Source organism: Eupeodes corollae, chromosome 2 (assembly GCF_945859685.1).
Source record: "Eupeodes corollae chromosome 2, idEupCoro1.1, whole genome shotgun sequence".
In the NCBI taxonomy this organism is placed as follows: domain Eukaryota; kingdom Metazoa; phylum Arthropoda; class Insecta; order Diptera; family Syrphidae; genus Eupeodes; species Eupeodes corollae.
The window spans coordinates 48,539,954-48,560,002 of NC_079148.1; the positions used below are offsets into that span (position 1 = coordinate 48,539,954).

General features: G+C 32.8%; 1 protein-coding gene across 1 annotated transcript in view; it reads left to right on the forward strand.

Moving 5' to 3' along the window:
• Positions 1-19,829, forward strand: part of LOC129945602 (netrin-B) — a 126,894-nt gene extending 107,065 nt beyond the window's left edge. The window contains exons 2-7 of the mRNA XM_056055434.1: positions 7,808-7,996; positions 12,848-12,997; positions 13,078-13,170; positions 13,259-13,324; positions 15,598-15,829; positions 15,950-19,829. Of these exons, the coding sequence (XP_055911409.1) occupies positions 7,808-7,996; positions 12,848-12,997; positions 13,078-13,170; positions 13,259-13,324; positions 15,598-15,829; positions 15,950-16,091 (872 nt within the window). The 3' untranslated portion in view covers positions 16,092-19,829. The remainder of the gene's footprint in view (positions 1-7,807; positions 7,997-12,847; positions 12,998-13,077; positions 13,171-13,258; positions 13,325-15,597; positions 15,830-15,949) is intronic.
• The last annotated feature ends 220 nt before the right edge of the window (positions 19,830-20,049 follow it).

A 20,049-nucleotide genomic window follows, 5' to 3' on the forward strand; every position in this document is an offset into this window, starting at 1 on the left:
AATCTGGTCACCAGGCTAGACTGGAAAAGAATTTTTCTCTTTTCGTCTCAATCTTGTAATAATCTTAAAATTGTCTGCCTTGGTCTCTTACACCTCAGTCGAAAAAGTATTTTAAGTTGAGTCTAATGAAGGGCGTAATGGCTAGCGTATCAGGGGCCAGTTAAAGTTATCATTTAAACTAATCATTGGAATTTTTTTGACAGACTGAATATAACTTTCACTGAAATTTTTAGTAATTGAACGCAAATTTTCTGATTCTTATCCAGCATTTCCTAAATGAAACCATAGTTAAAGCTTTAAGGTATGAGTTAGTAGTTGAAAAGAAAACTCAAAGTTCGAAGATTTTTCAGCGAAAAATCACCTTTTCTGAGGAAAGAATTTAACACACTTAGAGTTAAAAAAAAACCGCTTATTATTGAGAAGTATAAGCAGATAATAACAGATAATGACAGGTTGAAAGGATTAAGGAGTGGTGGCGTCGTCGGTCAATAGTAGGCGTTACAGAGTCATGTTAACCGACTTTTTGTTTACTTAAAATTAAGACAACATTTTGAACGGTCTCTTACCTGTCCAATTTCCAAATAGAATTTTTATCAGAGTTGGCGATTTGATTTTTTTTGGGTGGAACCGTCAAGGACCGCTGTTTTTCAATAATCCGGAAACGACTTCATTAGTAAAGACCAATATCATCCAAATAATTCTCGAACTCCAACCGGAAACATCGACAAGTCTTTGAAAATTAAAGATTTTGTTTGGATTACTAATTAATTCTCGTGTGCGACTTTTTCATCGCAAAATGAAAAGGTTTCAAATTCGAGCTGTACATTTAAAATAAGTCCCCTTAAATTGTATTTTTTTAAATCTTTAAAATGGATGATATTAAAAAAAAACAATCTTCAACCCATTCCCTTAATTTATTCTATAAATTTAATATTTCATATCTTAAAAATAATTTTTTTTAAAAGGTATTTGAAAAACCCAACACTGCAACTATGAATATTCCAAAGTCGAATGAACTTGGCAGAAATCCACAAAATCTCTACAAAATCTCTAACCTTGGCCATCATTTCATTTGAGCTAAAATTTCCCTTGCTGGTTTTTCCATAATATTTGGAATGAAGACAAGAACTTGTTCTGAATTTATATAGGATTTAAAATGATGTTGCAGTGAGTTGCAACTTCGGGTAAGGCATATTATGTATGTAAAGATCAACGAGCAGTGTGAAGTAATTTTTTTTAATTAAAAAAATATGCTCGCGACTTGATGATGTATGTATGTACATATATAAGCAGAGACACGTTTATATGAAAGAGGCATGTATATTGTATACCCAGCTACAAAATAACTCGCAACAATATTGCCACGAGGTCTAATGCCATTAGTGCTCACCCTGTAAAGCCTACCTACAACATAACCGTGTGTGAGTTTTTCCGCTGCACAGTGAACGTTTAAGAAACACGCACTTAAAAATAATATAACGACGAGTATTTTTCATTTCTGTATGAAATTAAGATTGAGCCATCGCCGTAGTAGCCGCGCCGCGCCGCCATGGCGGCCGCTCATCGTCGTCGTTCTCGTCGTTGTATAGATGATGAGCGAACGACGGACGCCCTTCTGCCGAAGAGTTTCGTAAACGTATCTTATATGCCCGCAAGGCTCGAGGTGATTCCCTTTGCACATCCTCAATCCTCATAGCTATGCGGGTTATTCGTGCACGATTCACTAATCTCTGATTATTTATTAGACTTCAGGGCAATTTGTCGGAGCTAAATTTTATTGCATTCCTGCGCTGGCTGTTCGTTCTATGAGTTTTGTCTTTGACTCGCTCTTCTATTATCGGCCCGGCCCGGTAGACCCGAGTAAGTAATTAGTTTTTTTGTACGTGTTTTTTGTTTCTTTTTTTTTTAAATCGTCAAGAGTGGGGGTTATTATGACACCTAGTCGGCCCGGTCGGTCTAAGAAAGAAATAATATTACATCTGTGGTAACGATTTATCATTTAGTAGTGCTGGGGAAAGTCATGTGAATGTGATGCGGTTGTCCAAGTTCTCAATGGCTGTTGGAAGTCTTTTTTGTATTCTTATGTTTTGCTGCTAAAAACATAACGTTAATGTTGCGCGAAGATAGAACGTTTTGTCGGGATTATTATATAGCCCACGTATGGTAATTTATCAGGAAAGTCGGATCTTAGAAGCATTTTGAAGTTTTTGCATCATTCATTTGGGATTACTCGTATATGCAACATTGCAACATTCATATACTTGTATAGATACTTGAATTTGCAACAAGTCATTTGCATTAATAAAAAATAAAATGTGCGCATATGCATAATAAACCAAATACATGTTGGCAAGATTTTATTTATAGATAGAATTTTGATGGCCATTTAGATTTGAAATACCAAAATTAATGTTCTCACTTAACCCCATCTTAGCATCTAGCAAATGCTTCAATATTATCAAATTGAATGGGGGTTAAATTTTGTGTAGAAAGTTTGAAAAATTTATTACTCGATGCATGAAAACATGGATTATCTATGAAATTCTAGTCATGTTATGGCAAAGGGGCGATTCGGAAATGTCTATGTGTACGTATCTTTTTATATAAACCGGAGATGAATGATTGGAATTAATGTCAGGGAGGACTTCAGTGGGAGGTTAAAGTTAAACCCGATTTAACTCCCTATATAAGAATCGATTGTACTGTTCTTGTTCGAAAATTTTATTCACGGATTATGTGCAAAAAGAAAAACTGAAATTTAAAAATGTGTTACATTTGTATTCAGTGATCACAAGTCTTTTAGGATTAAATCGCACGTAATTTAAGCGCATTAAAAAATTGGTATTTAATTTCTGTGGAAAACTAATTGAGTTTTAATACTGACGCCCAAATCTAGGCACAAAAACCAACTGCTAGCAAATTTGATTTTATGTCTTATTTCATCCATTCAGTGGTTTATCCTCGTGCTGAATAAATAAAATAATAAATAGTGACTTACAATCCAAAACCTCTGATCACGGGTACTTATCGGTATTTCAGTTTGATGTATACAATACTTCTTATCTTCAAACATCTTTTGTAAAGATAAAAAAAAACATATAACAGAACCGCCAACAATCATTTAAAAATCTTTGGCTAGTCACAATGCTCCCAAGATAATGACGTATACTCTCTATCATTATAGACTAATTGCACTTACAGGGACTCCATTTTTTGTGTACAACACGAGTGTGGTATATTTGCAATATTTACGAATATTTGTGGCTGTCAGGTATTTTTCTGTATTTTAGGTATACTTGCTTCTCATCAAAAAATTCAATTAGTTCCAACTTCTTTAATATAAAAGTTTTGGTTAAAATTCACTACCAACGCCTTCCTTCCCCCAAAAAAGATCCTACCTTTTATACGACATAATCACAAGTAACCAAATATAACGATATCATTAATCATAATTAGAAGTTTCTATGTCTTATAATAATAGAAAACTTCGTTCTTGTTGATTCTCATTGATTATTGTCAACATTAATATGGAAACCAAAACCAATACAGATCTGTTGATTGTGTAATTTGCAATTTTCCAAAAGGTATTTAGTGATGCTGGATTTCGTCCCCAACCCTAGGTTAATAGTAATGAATCAGAAAGTTGAACCATGAGTTGACTACTAAACCATGTTTAAGCCACTGACCTTTAACAGATCATTCTGTATTCATTTTAAAATTTGTAATGTTCAAATTTATATAGCCAATCCGAAAACACCGCAAGGCTCTTACATAAATTACAATCAAATACAAAAGAAAAACTCATTTATTTTCCCAAGAGCTACTGAAATCATTAGAATCGAAGGCAATCTCTCATGTTAAATTTGGAGACATTTTTACAAACAATATAACTTTTTTTTTAAGAGTTCATTTCTATACACCCAACAAAGCAATCAATGACAAAAGATAAATAAAATACAAATTGCCAAAAGCATTTTATGTTCATATCCGTTTTTGTATAAATAATCCCCATCTCTAAAAGAAAAAAAAAATTGGGGATAATACCTACCTTCGTCCAAGTTGAGCCCAAGTAATCGTTCAACCGGCAGCAGCAGCAACCTTCTTTTGTAACCCAAATCACTCAAAACACTTCCGCATACCTACAAAAATGTACACAAATAGAAAAAAATATTGAAACGTTCAGGGAGGCTCAGTAATCAAGTATTCATCAACTTTTCTCGTATATAGAGATGTTGGCAAGCAAAATCGGCAATCCAAAAATAGGGACAAAAATTCCTATACCTCTACCTACCTTCTATATCCATTTGAGTGTAGGCCAGGTGGATCCTCAAAAAAAAAACAGACCTACATAACCAAACTGGAAGCTTATACCTTTACCTATGTAGGTACATATGCACATCAGAGCCAAATGTGTGCTCCAGTTCGAATAGGTATATCTACTCACTTGTATCTTTCGAGTGCCATATCCGATCCAGGATAATTCTCTTTTCATTTTTGGTTTTGCCAAACACCGCACTGTGGCCGGTTTCAATTGAAAGGATTTTTTCCCGACTGTCTGTCGTCATAATGAAAAATAAAAAGTAAAATTTAAAAAAACAAAACAAAAAAAAACACTCTTTCAAGCTCCAAGGTTACCCTATGTACTTTAACTGTCCATGTCCATATATGTATAGTTCTACATAAAAGGTTTTTTTTGCAGGATATATTTTTGCTGCTTCTTGAAATTATTGATGGGGTACCCGATGTAGACGTGAGTGTACACACTTGGATAGAGATATCTGACAGATGATACGAGTGTCGAGGGAGTGCTCTGCTCAGTGTGTGAGGCACAGCCATTCAATGTAGGGAAGGATATTTTATTCGATTTGAAGAGGATCTAAAGAGGGCAAAAAGTGTGATATCCATGTCCGAAGGACATAAGAGCGTCAATGTTTGGTCCTTGTGGGGTTGTCTGCTTCCCTATATATGTATACAAAGATACAGTCACATGGTTATATCCTCATATTCTTCGGATGGATAGGAACATGTGTTGACCATCCACTCACAGGAGACAAGAAGGAGAGCAACTCACTTGGTTTTAATGCATTTTTAAACAAGTATAGGTTGGGGGGACTTTCGGTACTATCATTTATAATATTAAGACAGAGATACATATACACTCCGCCTCAATGGTTTAAAGACAGAAATATAATTTTTGAATTTTATCTCTATATGCGATAACTTATCTTATTTTATACACTTACCGCTGCTGGGCGCCGCTGTGAAGAATCTTTTTGAACAGAAACAACTGCTCCTGGCGGCCAACTCATCGAGTGTGAAGTACATGTTTAATGATCTCGAGAACTTTTATGTTATCTACATCGCAGGTACTCTCCTTCATTATATAGAAACTCGTTTTAAACCGGAGATTTAGTCTTCCTTATCATCTAATAGAACGAACTGCGGACTGGTTAGGTATAGATTCGAGAGGAGTTCATATCAATGTGTCGTATGTATAAAATTTATAAGACGTGTTTTCGCTTTTTGGGCTACATCCACACCACATGTACTCTTATCTATCTCATCTAAAATACACTTAAAATATTTTCCATCAGTAGATATAGGTTAATTTTAAACTTGCTAGGAGCTTCACGATTGCTTTACATCTATGTGCATCAGGGAAAGCTAAAGAAATATTGTTTTTTTTTTTAGGATTGTGCTTGAAATCTTGATTCCAAAAAACCCGAGATCCCGAAAACCCAGAATCGTGTAAAACCAGATTAGTGAAAACATTAACCGTAAAATGTAGATATGAAACGGGTGCATCTATTTTTCGCAAGAGAATGTCCAGAAAATGAAAGTTTGAAATAAAAAATTTGTTCAAAAAATCACCAAAAGAGGGTTCTGGGTTTCTGACTTATGTGATTTCAGCTTTCGGGATATTAATAATAAATTTTTACAAGAACATTACCTCCTTAAAATTGAGAGTAATATTGCAACATGTCGATTGTAAGTTTATCAATTGCAAATTTATGGTAACGTTTTTGTAAACGACCTTTTTATTTATTTTCATAAATGCTGTGTAATTGAATTTGCTGATTTTAAAAATTTCACTGATATTCGATAAAAATCCGGTTTTTGAGCCTGAGTTTTGTTTGAAAGCAGAACTATCAGGTTTTCCAATAAAAAGTTTAATTTGAAGCCTGCTGTTTGTGGCATCTGTCACTTCTAAATCTATTATCTTTTGACAATTGTAAAACAATAGTAAAACTACGACATTACCAAAAATGGAACTTGAAACTCTTCAAAAGCTTGCTAAAGTTGTTAAAAGCCACTTTATTTTCCATCAAAAACAGACATTTTTTCGGATATTTAAGTGATGAAAAAATAAAAACCGTGTGTTTCGCTCAAAAACGAACTACGAGCTGCCACCCGTGTTGACGAAAACACAATTTTTAGATCTTTCATCGATTTTCGAAAATAATTAATCCAGAAACGTATCAACGCCGTATTTTGCGAAAGGCTTTCAAAGCTCAAAACTCAAGCCAGACTTTCCCAGCAATATTGTTCTCTGTTGACTGGTTCCTTGAAACGCAACAGTATTCAAAATTTATCTTCAGCCATGGACTCTATTTCCAGCTCCAGAAATATTTGTTGGAAAGCCTCTTGATCCTCAGAGTGTCACTGTTTGGTTTGGCGTATTTTTGGTACTGGTAAAGGTGGTGTGATTTGCAAATAGTTATTCGAAAATGAGGCTGTGCAACTGTAACGCTGAATGAATTACGGTGTAGTTTATGATTTTATAAGATATTTTTTTTTGGAAAGCTCATATGTATTTCCAACAAGATAGCGCCACGTGCCACACAAACCGCCTTAATTCACAAAAATGTTACGCAGATCACTAACTGCCACCAAGATCTTGTGATTTGACAATATTCAACTTTTTTCTTTGATAACTCGTGAAAGATGTCGATGCTGGTGTGCCTGCCTACGTCGATTAAAGAATCCAAATAAGGAGCACGTCATTTATCGAGGACAAACGTGTTTAGTTAAAGAATATATTATTGTGCCTTGATTTCTCTCGATTTCTTTTTAAATATAGAAATAAAACCTCTTACAGGAAAGCCCAGTAATAATTCTTTTTGATGATGATGAAAGTCTTTAAGGTTTTTGGTCAAATATTTGATAATGTTACTTCCATAACTAACTAAAAAATATCTTAAAATATGCTTTATGAAAAGAGCCCGGGTAAACGACACATTATGGTATGTAAAATTGTGCTGTAAATATGTATGTATGTATTTCATAAGTGTTTCTATATAGAAAATATCAAAGTAACATTTTCTCTCTTTTAGACAACGACGTATCGGTTTATTTATCAAATTATTTTCTAATCGAATTTATCCATTATAATTGTAGCTTCTCGTCCCGATGCATGTTGGTACTCGATATTGAGTAAAAGTTTTCAAATTAAATTCTTGTTAGGGTAAAAGTTTTCTCATGGTTGATGGAAAAGATTTATAAAAAGAAAAACCCCCCACAGAGGGTGGTTCATCAACTTATTGATTTATTACCTATTCCCCTACAGTTTTTTTATAGACTCCATTAGGAAACGATGGGTTGTCTTAAAGTGCCGACTATGCTTCCTGTATGTATGTGATGCCACAGACTATATGGAGATGGACGGCCAATTAAAATACCACACACAGTCATCTATCCAATTATTCAAATCCCTTTAATCATTTTATCTGCATGCATACGATTTATACATACATATATGGCCAAATGAAAGTTTATCAATTATTGTTCTTTTTTTTTGTATTTTCAGTTTGTAACTGTAATGGACACGCACGTCGATGCCGATTCAATGTGGAGCTGTATAAATTATCTGGGCGAGTATCGGGTGGGGTGTGCTACAATTGCCAACACGACACCACTGGTAGATATTGTCACTATTGCAGAGAGGGCTACTACAAAGACTCGACAAAACCAATTAATCATCGAAAAGTTTGCAGACGTAAGTTCTTCGTTCTTCCATATACCGTATAGCTATTTATGTGAGAATAATTTTTATCAATTTGTCTTCTTTGAATATGACCGACTATTACATATATCCGCCTCTTCGACTTGCTATAGGCCGATTGAACAACAAATGTGTATTAATAGTAGTTAGGGTGAGAGTTTGGTATTACATTAAGAAGTTGTGTAGGCATTTGTTTCTAACTATTGAAATTGGATGTGTTTTCGAGCTAAGTGCATAATAATTCTTTCAAGGATTTTGATTTGTTTTTTTTTTTTTGTTTTCTTTGATTAATTGATCTATTTGTCTTATTATCTAGATTTCCTATTAAGTATTTGATCACTCTTGGAGTGTATATAGATTTTTACATATACATATGTACATATCTTCTGATGTCGAGTTTTTAAGATGGAAAGTAAGCTTAGTTATTTTGTTTGTAAGGATGGCTTTTGGGTATTTTAAATAGATAATAAAAACCAAACCAAAAATACGTTAGTAAAAACCCTGGAACTAGAATTTTTTAAGAGGTGCTGTGAAAAAAGCAAAAAAAAAGATGATACAATTCAATACAGATTGTACGAGTATTGTAGGCTTACTTTTTTATAGAATTTATTTTTTATTTATCCCTAACAAAGGTTAGAGGAGCACTAGCCACTACGCTACGCTAGGCTTGCACGAAGTTCTTTTAGACAATGGCAACGGAATAATCTCCCTAGCAACAAACTAGGGAATAATTGGTCAGCCTAAGTCTTGTTCGACGCACACGAAGAACAAATGGACGGTGAAATAAAATAGGTCTCAATGGCCATAGTGCCCTTGCAGCAAACCAGTTTTGTCGCATTGTGACAAGCTATGTCTGTAACTTTTTCAGAAGAAGTTTAAAAGTTATCCCAAAATTAACTGATGGGACTGCGTTCCTTGCCTCTAGGAGCGAACTAGCGAATTAACGGGTGGCCTAAGCCTGTCCGGAATAAAACAGAGATAAATGCTAAAATTGCCTTCGTGCTCCTAATATCTAAACTCCAAATTCATCATTCTTTCTCATTAATTGGTTAGGGTGGCTGGCGACTTTGGTGATTATTTTCCTTTCTGCCAATGCAAGGAACTGGTCGAGTGGCTTGATTTCAGCTTCTTCATAGACTTCGATTGCTATGATGCTCCTGTCATTGACGTACGAATTGTGGATTAGTGCATATCCTTAGTATCTTCCTCCTGAAGACTATAAGAAGTTTTTGAAATGATGAACAATATCGGAAAACTGTAGGTGATCTTAGTAGCTGTTTGTATATCAACAGTTTCGTTGGTTTGCTCAATCATGTTTTCTATTTCAAGAGAGGATGAATCCGATGGACTGCTATGTAGGTTTTCGTTATCACAGCCTTAGAGTGTGGGTTGAAGTGCAGCAGCTAATTGAAATTTATTCCTAGGTATTTGGAGTTCTTCTTGGCTTTAATCCTTGATCTATCCGGAAACGTCAGGACAATGTTTCGGGCCACTGCCCGCCAATCTACATTGGCTAATATTGGTGACGGGTCTCCATCGGCTAATATTGGTGACGGGTCTCCGGAAACACACTAATTCTGATTTGGGGGAGTTTATCCTTATTCCCCACTTTTGGTAGTTTTAGTGGAGTCTACTTATGTGCTTCTACTCTTCGTGCTGTGATCGTAGGAAACATGGAGGACGAAAATGTGATTGAGTCATCCGCAAACATCATTATCTCACAATCCGTTGGCATTGGCTGGTCAGATGTCGTCAGGCTGTAGAGGAACGGATTTGATCCTTGGACGACCCCAGCCTTTACGTCTTTAATCGTTGACTTGCAACTGTTGATTTCTACGAAGGATTTTCTAAATCCTTCGGAATCCAAACTGCATGTCAGAGATGACGTTTTGCTCGTTGGAGAATTTCTCTTGTCTCCTTAATATGACTTCTTCCAGAATTTTGCTGATGTTGTTGAGGAGTGAGTCCGGCCTGTAGTTGGAGATCATATTGGCGTTGTTGATACAGTTATTTATAATAATAGTCAAGATTATCATAACAACTTGCAGAAGTCTTTTCAGGATAGAGTTGGAAATCCCATCCATTAAAGTTGACTTATTTGGCTTTAAGTTGTAAACGATTTTAGCTATCTCTTCAGGGTTGCAAAATCTTTGGATATTAGCTGGTTCATCGGTTTTGAAGTTGTCGTCAAATTGAACTACAATGTTTGGCTGTTGATTCAACTGGATGGAGATTTCTACTTCGTTCAGGAAGGCTTGGTCCGTTGATGATTTTGGGTTGAAACTCAGTTTATAGGGTTTGGAAAAAGCTTCCACTTCGTCATTCGTTGATGTTAGCTAGGTGTTGTTGCTTATCACGACTTCCGGCAGTGGTTTTCTCCTACCTATAAGGCGGTTGATTTCCTTGAAGGCATTTGGTCCAGGTTTTATATCCCTCAATCTATTTTTGAAGGATATGTCATTGAGACAAATTGGCATTGAAATTTCACCACCCTGTATGCAATATCGAAACAAGAGTAACTGTAAATTAAAAGTAAGCGTACTTTAAAATCCTGTATAAGTGAAGTGAGTTAAATTTGTCGAAGAAAATTCTTATTCCTAATAATCTTATATCTTTAATACAAATATGTACCAATATTCTATTGGTATATCAGTTAATTTTCAGAAACCGCTGCTAAGAAGTACCATTCATAAATACATATACAGCTCTTCAAAACACTTCAAAAGTTAAGACGATATACTATATATATTTTCATTTTTTTTTCTTATATTATCAAAGGCAAAATCATTTTATTGTACCCGTTTCTAGTAATTTGACACCTCAAGCTAAGCCACATTTTCTTATTTATTCGAAAACTTGTCACTCTATTACCTTAATTATACCTCGAATTCCGTCTCACTGCAATTTATCTTCTAGTCACACTTCGCTCGAAAAGAACTTAATTTTACTGAGTGTCAACATGAATTAAGCTAAAATAAGAAAAACATCTATTTTATTGGAAAACATGAGAAAACAAATTATTCTTAATTTAGTCTTTATTAAATTTCAAATTGATATTTTTTTCTGATGATAATTCAATGAAATTCAATACATTTATTTATCAATTTATTGTTAGAAAACTTTAAAGCTATCATATTAAAAAATTATCCACTATAAAAACTCTTATGTGTTTTGGTTAGAATCCACATAAATTATTTAAAATGCATTCTTTTATCTAATTTGTTTGTTTCTCTTCTTCTGTTTTTTATATTTCTTTGCCTAAAGTGGGCTGCACACAAGATGCATTTTCTGTGCACAAGCAGTCGGTGTTAAACAAATTGTTTGAAAGTCGCGAGCAATGTTGCAGTTCAAGATTTTGATTGATTTATTAACATTTAGTTGAAAGTAGATTTTCAAGTTATGTTGTTCACAATTCTAAATCATATTGAATCCAGTAGAAGAAACGTCAGCTACATTATTCAAGTATTGCAGGGCCTTACAAATAAGCAAAAAGAACTGTCAAATTTATTTAATCAGCTCACAGAGCCTGTTGCACATACTGAACAACAAAATTCGTTTGAAAAAGGTTTCTCATTCTTCAGATTTTGGAGGCGTTCTTATGTTGTGGGTTTTGAAATTAATTTGACAGTTCGCTGAATATACCTATTTTGTTCAATCACGTATAAAATACAAAATTAAAACCAACTTCGGGCTCCAATACATACAAATTCGTAATATTTCTGCTCAAGACGAGATGACGACGCTTAAGCAAGTAATCTGACAGGTCGATGTGTATGGTATTAATAACTTATAATACATAGGCCTACCTTAAATCAAGTTCATTCTGATGTTAAAATTTAAATAATATCCCAATCCCACCCAACCAACAACAAGAAAGTGTAAATCCAAAATAAAATTTATTCAAGAACCTAATAATACAAATATACCATCATCCCATCACTCTGACACAATTCAAAATAAAGTTAAAAGAAAAACTTGTTGGAGAAATTCCTTCAACGCAAAAGGCATCGATTAGCTGTGGAATTTTGAATATGTGTATCGAAAATATACCAAGCCCAACATAGCTTATGGTAAATGTCTGATACTAAAGTTTAAAAGTTTTTGAATAGTTCATTGAGTTGAGTCTTGAGTGTAGGTAAAATAGATAGGCGAGGTATTAGGTATATACTCGTAGGACCACTCAACAAGAAGGTTAAAAATACCACAATATTTTTAGTTCTTATATCCCTATAAGCTCAATATCCAATATCCATACAACATCAGCCAGCAAAGCATACCCCTGTACCAATATTCAGGTTTATTAAAACTTTCTTTAGATTGGCAGCAGGTGAAACTGCCAGCCGCTTTTATATCAAAAAATAAACTTTTTTAGATTTGATGGTAATGGTTGTGTTTTTTTGGTCTGAAAATATACTTCTAGAAAGTTCCCTTTTGAGATAATGTTTTGTGACTTTTGATGTTGTTCTTCTAGGAGTAATAACTTTGTTTAGTTGTTGTTGCTGTTTTTGTGTTTTCTATAAACATTCAACTTTCGAGAAAACATTAATTTATCTGCTGTTGATGTTTTTTGTTGGATTTAGGGTATGTTTTTGTTATGAAAAGAACATGAGTGAAAGTTTAATTAAGTTGTTTAATAACATAACATTTTTGAAACGACAATGATGTTTAACAAGGTAAAAGGTTACTTAAGTTAACTTGTTCAAAACCATTATATACTTTGAGCTGCAATTGAAGGGTTTACTTATCGTACTTGTTTAGATTTTTACTTACAAGTTTAAGTCTTAAGTCGAGACTCAAATTGTTTCATCTTGTTTTTAATTTTATTTTATTTTTAACTAAATTTAGGCTGTGACTGTCATCCAGTTGGATCAACCGGAAAAGTATGCAATCACATTTCTGGACAATGTCCTTGTAAGGATGGTGTTACTGGTCAAACATGTAATCGATGTGCAAAGGGTTATCAACAAACCAGATCACATGTAGCACCTTGCATAAGTAAGTTTTAATTCTCAAAATAATGAACCAACAATTAATATTTTATAAAACCTTTTAACTTTATTTATTGAAATTTTTAGAAATTCCATCAGTTATAAATGCTATTCAAGCTGAAAGTGCTAGTCAAAGTACAGATGATAGTGGAAATGATAAAACAGATGATATGAAAGCATGTAAGTTGAAAAATTGAATTATTGAAGGAAAAAGGAAGATTTTTATTTTTGAAACATAATTTTTCTTGTATTTAATTGCTTCATGAAGATTGTGGAAAATGTAAAACAACTCCGAAGAAACTGAACTTGAACAGATTTTGCAAGGAAGATTATGGTGAGTACCTAAAATGTATACCTTATAAGCATTTCTGACTTAATAATAAAGGGTTTTCCTTTAAGATGTGTAACTGAAGACACAACAATGCATTAAAATCATTATAATGCACAAAGTGAAAAAAGTTTAAAAATTTAAACAAGAACAAATAAGAATAATTTTGCTGTGGTGTCGAAAATTCAGATCTGTCGATTCCTCTTCGATTTTAGGAATAAGGCCTTACACAAATAAGTTATTTTGCATAAAGTCTTAGGTTTTAAGCCATTTAGAGTTTAGTTAACACAAGCTAATAATCAGCAACGTCATGTAGTCGCTGATTGGGTCCTTGAAATACATAACAAAACATTCCAGGTTTTCTTCGAAAAATCGTTTTCAGTGGTGAGGCCCATTTCCAGCTCAGAAGCATAACCTGTTTTTTCTTAAAAATGACATACGTAGTACAGTAAGAATTTGTATGAATTACATAGTAGCATCATTGACGATAAAAGGTTTAAGTGAAATCCTACTGAGAAAAGAGATTTGAGCATGTTGGAGTATCAAAACCAAATTTTTTAGGTTTTTGGTTTTTCAATTTTTGTAATGGGTTGGACTGTCATGCAAGAGGTTTTGGGTTTAATCCCTGATTGTGTCATCTAAAATTTTTTTTCACCGGTACTGCCTCTTGCGAGGAATTGACGAATTCTCCAAGAGTAATTATTGTCATGAAAGGTGCGAAAGCCGTTCGGATTCGGCTTAAAACAGTAGGTCCCCTCCATCCCTGACAACAGTTTTCGCAAACAGGAATGGTTGAATGGGCAAAATGACCACAGCTAGCTATGGTCCAAATTTTCAATGACACTGAAGAATAATTGAGGTTCTATGCCGTTAATGTGCCGAAATATTTAATCATTTAGCTCTTGAAAAACCAAACAAAAAGTACAACGTCCACATTGACTGATTGACCGCCTTCATTTTGGTAAAAATACGACCTAATACGTGCGTTTTGTTGGCATTTCATATATAGTAAAGTGAGAAATTCCCAACAAAACGATCCGCAGTGGCCAGATTTTTGTATTTGCAAATTGGTACAACTGAAAGAAGATCTGTCAAAATAATAATAAAAAACTTCAAATAGGGATTTGTTCGTAGACAACTACATTAACATGTATTGTTGAAGCGAGCTTGAAGCTCGCCTCAATTCTTTATATACCTGAATCGAGTTGCGATTTATCTATTTTGAACTGCGATAAACCTTTTTTGGAAACATAGCAAAACATACATATCTTTTCTATTGTTTTTTCTTGCAAAATAAGCCCAGTTAGTCCATTTTCACTAACAAAACTAAATAATATCAACAGTAATAGATTTGTTTTTTCCGCAATGGAAAACACACATGATTCCAAATGCAGAACTACTCAATGAACACAGCCATCGAGATACAAATGCAATATCAATCTTACCAAAAATAAAAAATCCTACTTTACTATGGATAGATTTCCCAACAAAACACGGGTAATGATGACGCCAGCCATTAAACCGAACCAAACAGTCACTATTTGTGGGTACGTTGGTTTTTGGTTAATCATTCTCCGATTATTATTTTCCCAAATACTGTAATTCTGCTAATTTACCAATCCATTGAGGTAAAAATGTGCCTCTTTACTGAAGAAAATTTTCTTCGAAAATTGATAGTACACTGTTTCCATTTCTTAAAGTGCCAAGAGGCCTTAGTTCTAAAGTCATTTGCACCTTGTAAGCGGTTAAATACAAGTCTGTATGCATACGAGTAATGTTCAAAATCACGAATCGCACGTTATGCATTTTGATTTAAACTCCTATTTTCATGAGAAGCCCGAATAACTTTAATGTGTTGCTCTATTGTGTATTTTACAATGGTTCAAATTGAATTTGTCTGAAATTGAGAAATCTCAAATTATATGAAGAAAAAAAAATTACGTTTAAGTGTCACTTACATTCTACATCGGCCCTTAAAGTTTAACCCTCCTTTTTTATTATTGCATTTGGGGTTGACAGCTCTTATCATATCATAGCTTTATGATAATGAATAAGGTGAAAAGGCTCAAGACAACATTTTTCATTTTATAGCCAATTTTTTTCGTTAACGTTATTAGTCTTTTGTTGCAATTAAGTATATGTCTAAAGGTCCAAGAACCTTCAATTAGTAAGTTTAGAGATCGCAAAAAATGTATAAAATTATAAGGGCGAACGTTATTACTATATCAATTAATAGAATCAAATTTAATAACATTATTCTTAATTTTGTAAACTTGTAGCTATAATGGCAAAAGTTGTTGGCCACGATCGAGCATCGATGGAAATCAGCACAGAACAATACTCAATCGAACGACAAAACGAAATTTTTAAATTTGAAATTAACATCCAAGCAATTTTCAAACGAAATCCTGCCTCCGGAACGACTAGTGCTCTTTTGGGACGTGGACCGATGGTTTTGTTGGTGCCTCGCAAGAATCTCGAATGTCAATGTCCGAAGATTAAACTAAATAAGTAAGTGTCTTATTGATTTTCTAAATCTTCCATAATATCGAAACATAATCATAAATCCTCAAATACCAACAAAAACTTAACATTGATTCATTTGTATTCTAATTTTGTTTGGTTCTATAGATCTTACTTAATTCTTGGAAGAGATTCAGAAGCAGCACCTGGTTATTTAGCTGTGGGACCAAGTTCGGTGGTATTCGAATGGAAGGACGAATGGTCATTGCGAATGAAAAGATTCCAACGCAGATCAAGAAAATGCAGTTGAATTGAACCGGAAACGGAGTACGTCAAGACGGATTTTAACTTTATTCATTTGGATAGAATTCGATTTGTGTATAAATTGTACAGCATAGCAAAGCTTCTTACATTTTTTGGTATAATGTTATAAAAAATCAAATCAATTATTATAAATAATAATAATAACCATCAAAAACAACAATATTTATTTTTATCATCATTATCTATAGTAGGCAATATATATAAATTATTTTATTTTATATTTATTTTTTAATGGCAACTTCCTTTAAAATACAAAAACATATCTAATGTTATTTTAAGTTTTATTTAGAAATTTTAACAAAAACAAAAGAAAACACTTGTATTTTTTAGTATATGTCATTTAAATTGAGTGACGGCAGAGTAGCAGTAAGAGTAGCAGTAAGAGTAACATATTGTAACGCATCGGATCACCTTGTTTCGGGCATTCGTCATAAGCGAATGTTTGGCCGTAAATCAAAGTGTTCTGAAATATTTCCTATCTAAATATGTGTATGTATGTAGGGTAGGAAAGGTATACCTTACCTATACTATTATGTACATTATTTGCAAGGTTCATGACAGTTTCATTAATGGGAACACTGACCATTGTTAAACAACTGTACCATGACCATGGCTGTGATTGTAAATCACAGACGGGCCAGCCAGTCAACATAGTTTCAGTTTCATGTCTGTTTGATTTATTGGTAAAATAGCATACACCACTATTGCCGGCCACCACCACCGCCGCGCCGCTGCTGCTTTTGTTGCCAGCCGTACCGGTCCGGAACAGCGAGTCCTATATAAGCTATACCTATATTCCTCGTGCTAACACCACCTTAATACCCTGAATAAGCGCTAGAAATTTCGTTTCAATGCAAATAAAATCGGGAAATAGGAGTTGCTCTTAATGATATAGCAACAGATTGACGAGTTTTTGTATTTCAATTTCGTTACACTAATCGCATATCAATATGCAGAGCAGATGCAAAACAAATAGAAACAGAAATCAAAACAGTCTATAAACTTTAAAGATGGTTTAAACTTGATTACTTTCAAAAAATGAAAACGGTTCAACTGAGGTTACAAGTTCTATAGGTTCCGGGAGTGCAGAGGTTTGTCGGAGATTTGTTTTCTTAAACAAAAAAAGACAAATGAAATTTTTAACCCGGCTCATGTCCACGTCCATAGCCCAAAGTTCATTCCATTATATCTTTCATAAACGGGATGTTTATCGAAGTTTCTGTGTATATCGTGACTTTAGCTACCAATTTAAATTATGCCTTCTCAGCTACTTTCGGAAAAAAAATCCATCGTTAAAAAAAGCTTGTGATTTCATTATTAATGGGAAATCTTTTTAAAAGGAAGGGCTTCCAAAAAGAGGTCCCATTTTGAATACCTGCACTATTTAAGTTGATGTCCCTTTTGATTTTACAAACCTACGCCAATACTATAAATGCAACGATACACGCTTCGAAACTGCATTGAAATTTGTAACTCACAATTCACAGTTTTGAGAGAAAAGTTATGTCTCAAAAGTGAGGTCACAATTGGTAACCTAGATCTTGTAAGTAAAAAACTTTAGACTTCTTTTATTGGAACTGCATGAAAGATAAGGTCAAGTTAATGATGGATTTCGTGTAGTTATCGAGGACGGAAAAGTTCATGTATACTCTTCGTATACAATATACTCTTCTAACTTCATGACGGTCAAGATGGATATGAGCCTAATATTAATTTCAATTGTTAGTGGCAAACTTTCTTCTTTAAACAAGGACGTCTGATATAATATTTCAAGTAAAGTAACAATCGTTGTCCTAAACTAAGATTAAATGGAGTGTCATATTATACAACTCTAAATTTTCGATTTCGATGTGATTTCAATCGTTACATAGAATCTTATGCTGTTGTCTTGATGAAAACACATCTTGTTAGAGTAATTCAAAAAAACTAAACTTACTAAAACTTAATACTCTTGGACAATATTTAACTGAGGGCATTGAAATTGTTTGTTTATGATATTATTATTGAGTCATTTACCTAGTTTGTCGTAAAGTTTATTGCCTCACCATTTCTACCGTTATTTCAACGGTTTTTGCTGTAGCGATATAGTCAGTTGATCCTTACAAAAAATGAGCAGCAAATCTCGAAGTCAACTTCAGTAAAACTCTTCAGCACAGATAATTCTTCTTTACTCGTACTAAGCGAATGTTGAATGCTTTACTACAATATGTTTACCAAGCCTATTTCAATATTCTCGGAATCCGAAACAAATGTGCATCGATATCTTCTCTCAAACGTTTTCTTCCTTTCCTGTTCGCACTGTGTCTGTCACAAAAGGGGCATTAAAAACCCCTTTAGTGAGCCTCATTTAAAAAAAAAATTATATTTTCTATGAGAATAATTGAAAAGAATAAACCTTAAGACCAAAAGACTAAACGCTATGATAATGAAAAACATTCCAAACTCCATCTTTTACTAGTTCTTGTCTAATTTTCGGTTAACCACTGTTTTCAAAACACATCATTAATTCCAATTAAAGCATAAGAATAGGAACTAATGTTTTAGTCATCTGATCATTTTTCTAAAAAAAAGATTCGATTCAAATAAATAAACGTAGTCAATTTAATTTTGTTTGGTATCGAATAAGATCGTTTTTGTCATTAACTCACTTATTAGGCAGAACAACAACTTACAACCGGTTCAGTATTCCTGGTAGTAGAAAAAGTATATTATACAGAAAAGGTTTGTTCTTGAAAATTTTATATTCATATGATGGTCATTTTGTTTTGACTTGATTTGGTTTTTTATGTTTTTATTATCATATATGTTTTTAAACCTTTTGATATGATACACCCACGACCCACATGGGTACCAACAAATTCTCATACCCATAGAAAACTTATCTTGTGTGCTCTCAATTTATTATAGCCATTAAAATAATATTGCCTACTGAAAAATATACCTTTTATCCATTTTTAAAATTAACAAAAATCAACATTCTAGACAAAAATATAAACAAAGATAAAAAAACAATACAATTAAAAGACTTTGACAAATAATAATATATCTTAAAAAAATAAAAAAAGAACTTTATATTCTAGTATCTATCTAAAGCAAGCCTTTTAATGGTACTATTTGTTTTTTTATAATATTTGTTTCGATTTTATTTCAAATAAATGCTGTTTAATTAAAATATTCATCAATCGAATTTATTATACTGAAATATAAAAATCTATCTATATTAGGGAACCAATATTCCAATATATGTACTGTATAATTTACCATCGTAAAATATAACTTTGTTTCAGTATAAGGTTTTATTTTACTTTAATTTTTTTAATAAAAAATAAAAAAAGAAATACATATTGAATAAAGTTTATCTTGTCGTAATCCGTTTCCGATAAGTTGCTTAAAGTTTCATTTTTTTAAATGATAAAATAGAAGCGCACAAAAAGTAATTTAACCAAAAAATAAACAATAGAACAATGAGTGATACATTTTATTATTACAAGTACTTAATTTCTATTTAAACAACAATACAAAACAAAAAGTAAACAAATGTAAAATTAAAACAAAATAAATAAAACTATTTAACATATCTGATGTAAAGTATTATCGTAATATCATTTTTTAACTTTAAGATAGATTTAGTAATTTTATTTGTTTACAGTTAATAATTTTGGTGTATTTAAGTGATAAAACTGGAGTTTCTTTTTTTTTCAATTTAACTCAAGCTGAAACAAAAAAATTTCACCAATTTATTAAAGAAACAATAATTGATATTATATTTATAAATATATTGTCTTTAAATAAAATATGTAATAATATAATCACTTATTTTTTGTTGTAAACTTTTCTGTAAATATTTTTAATTATAAAATAATTTTAAAATTTATAATAATATTAATTCATAGTTTTGAATAAATAAAATTAAAATATATTATGATCTATAACAACATTTTGTC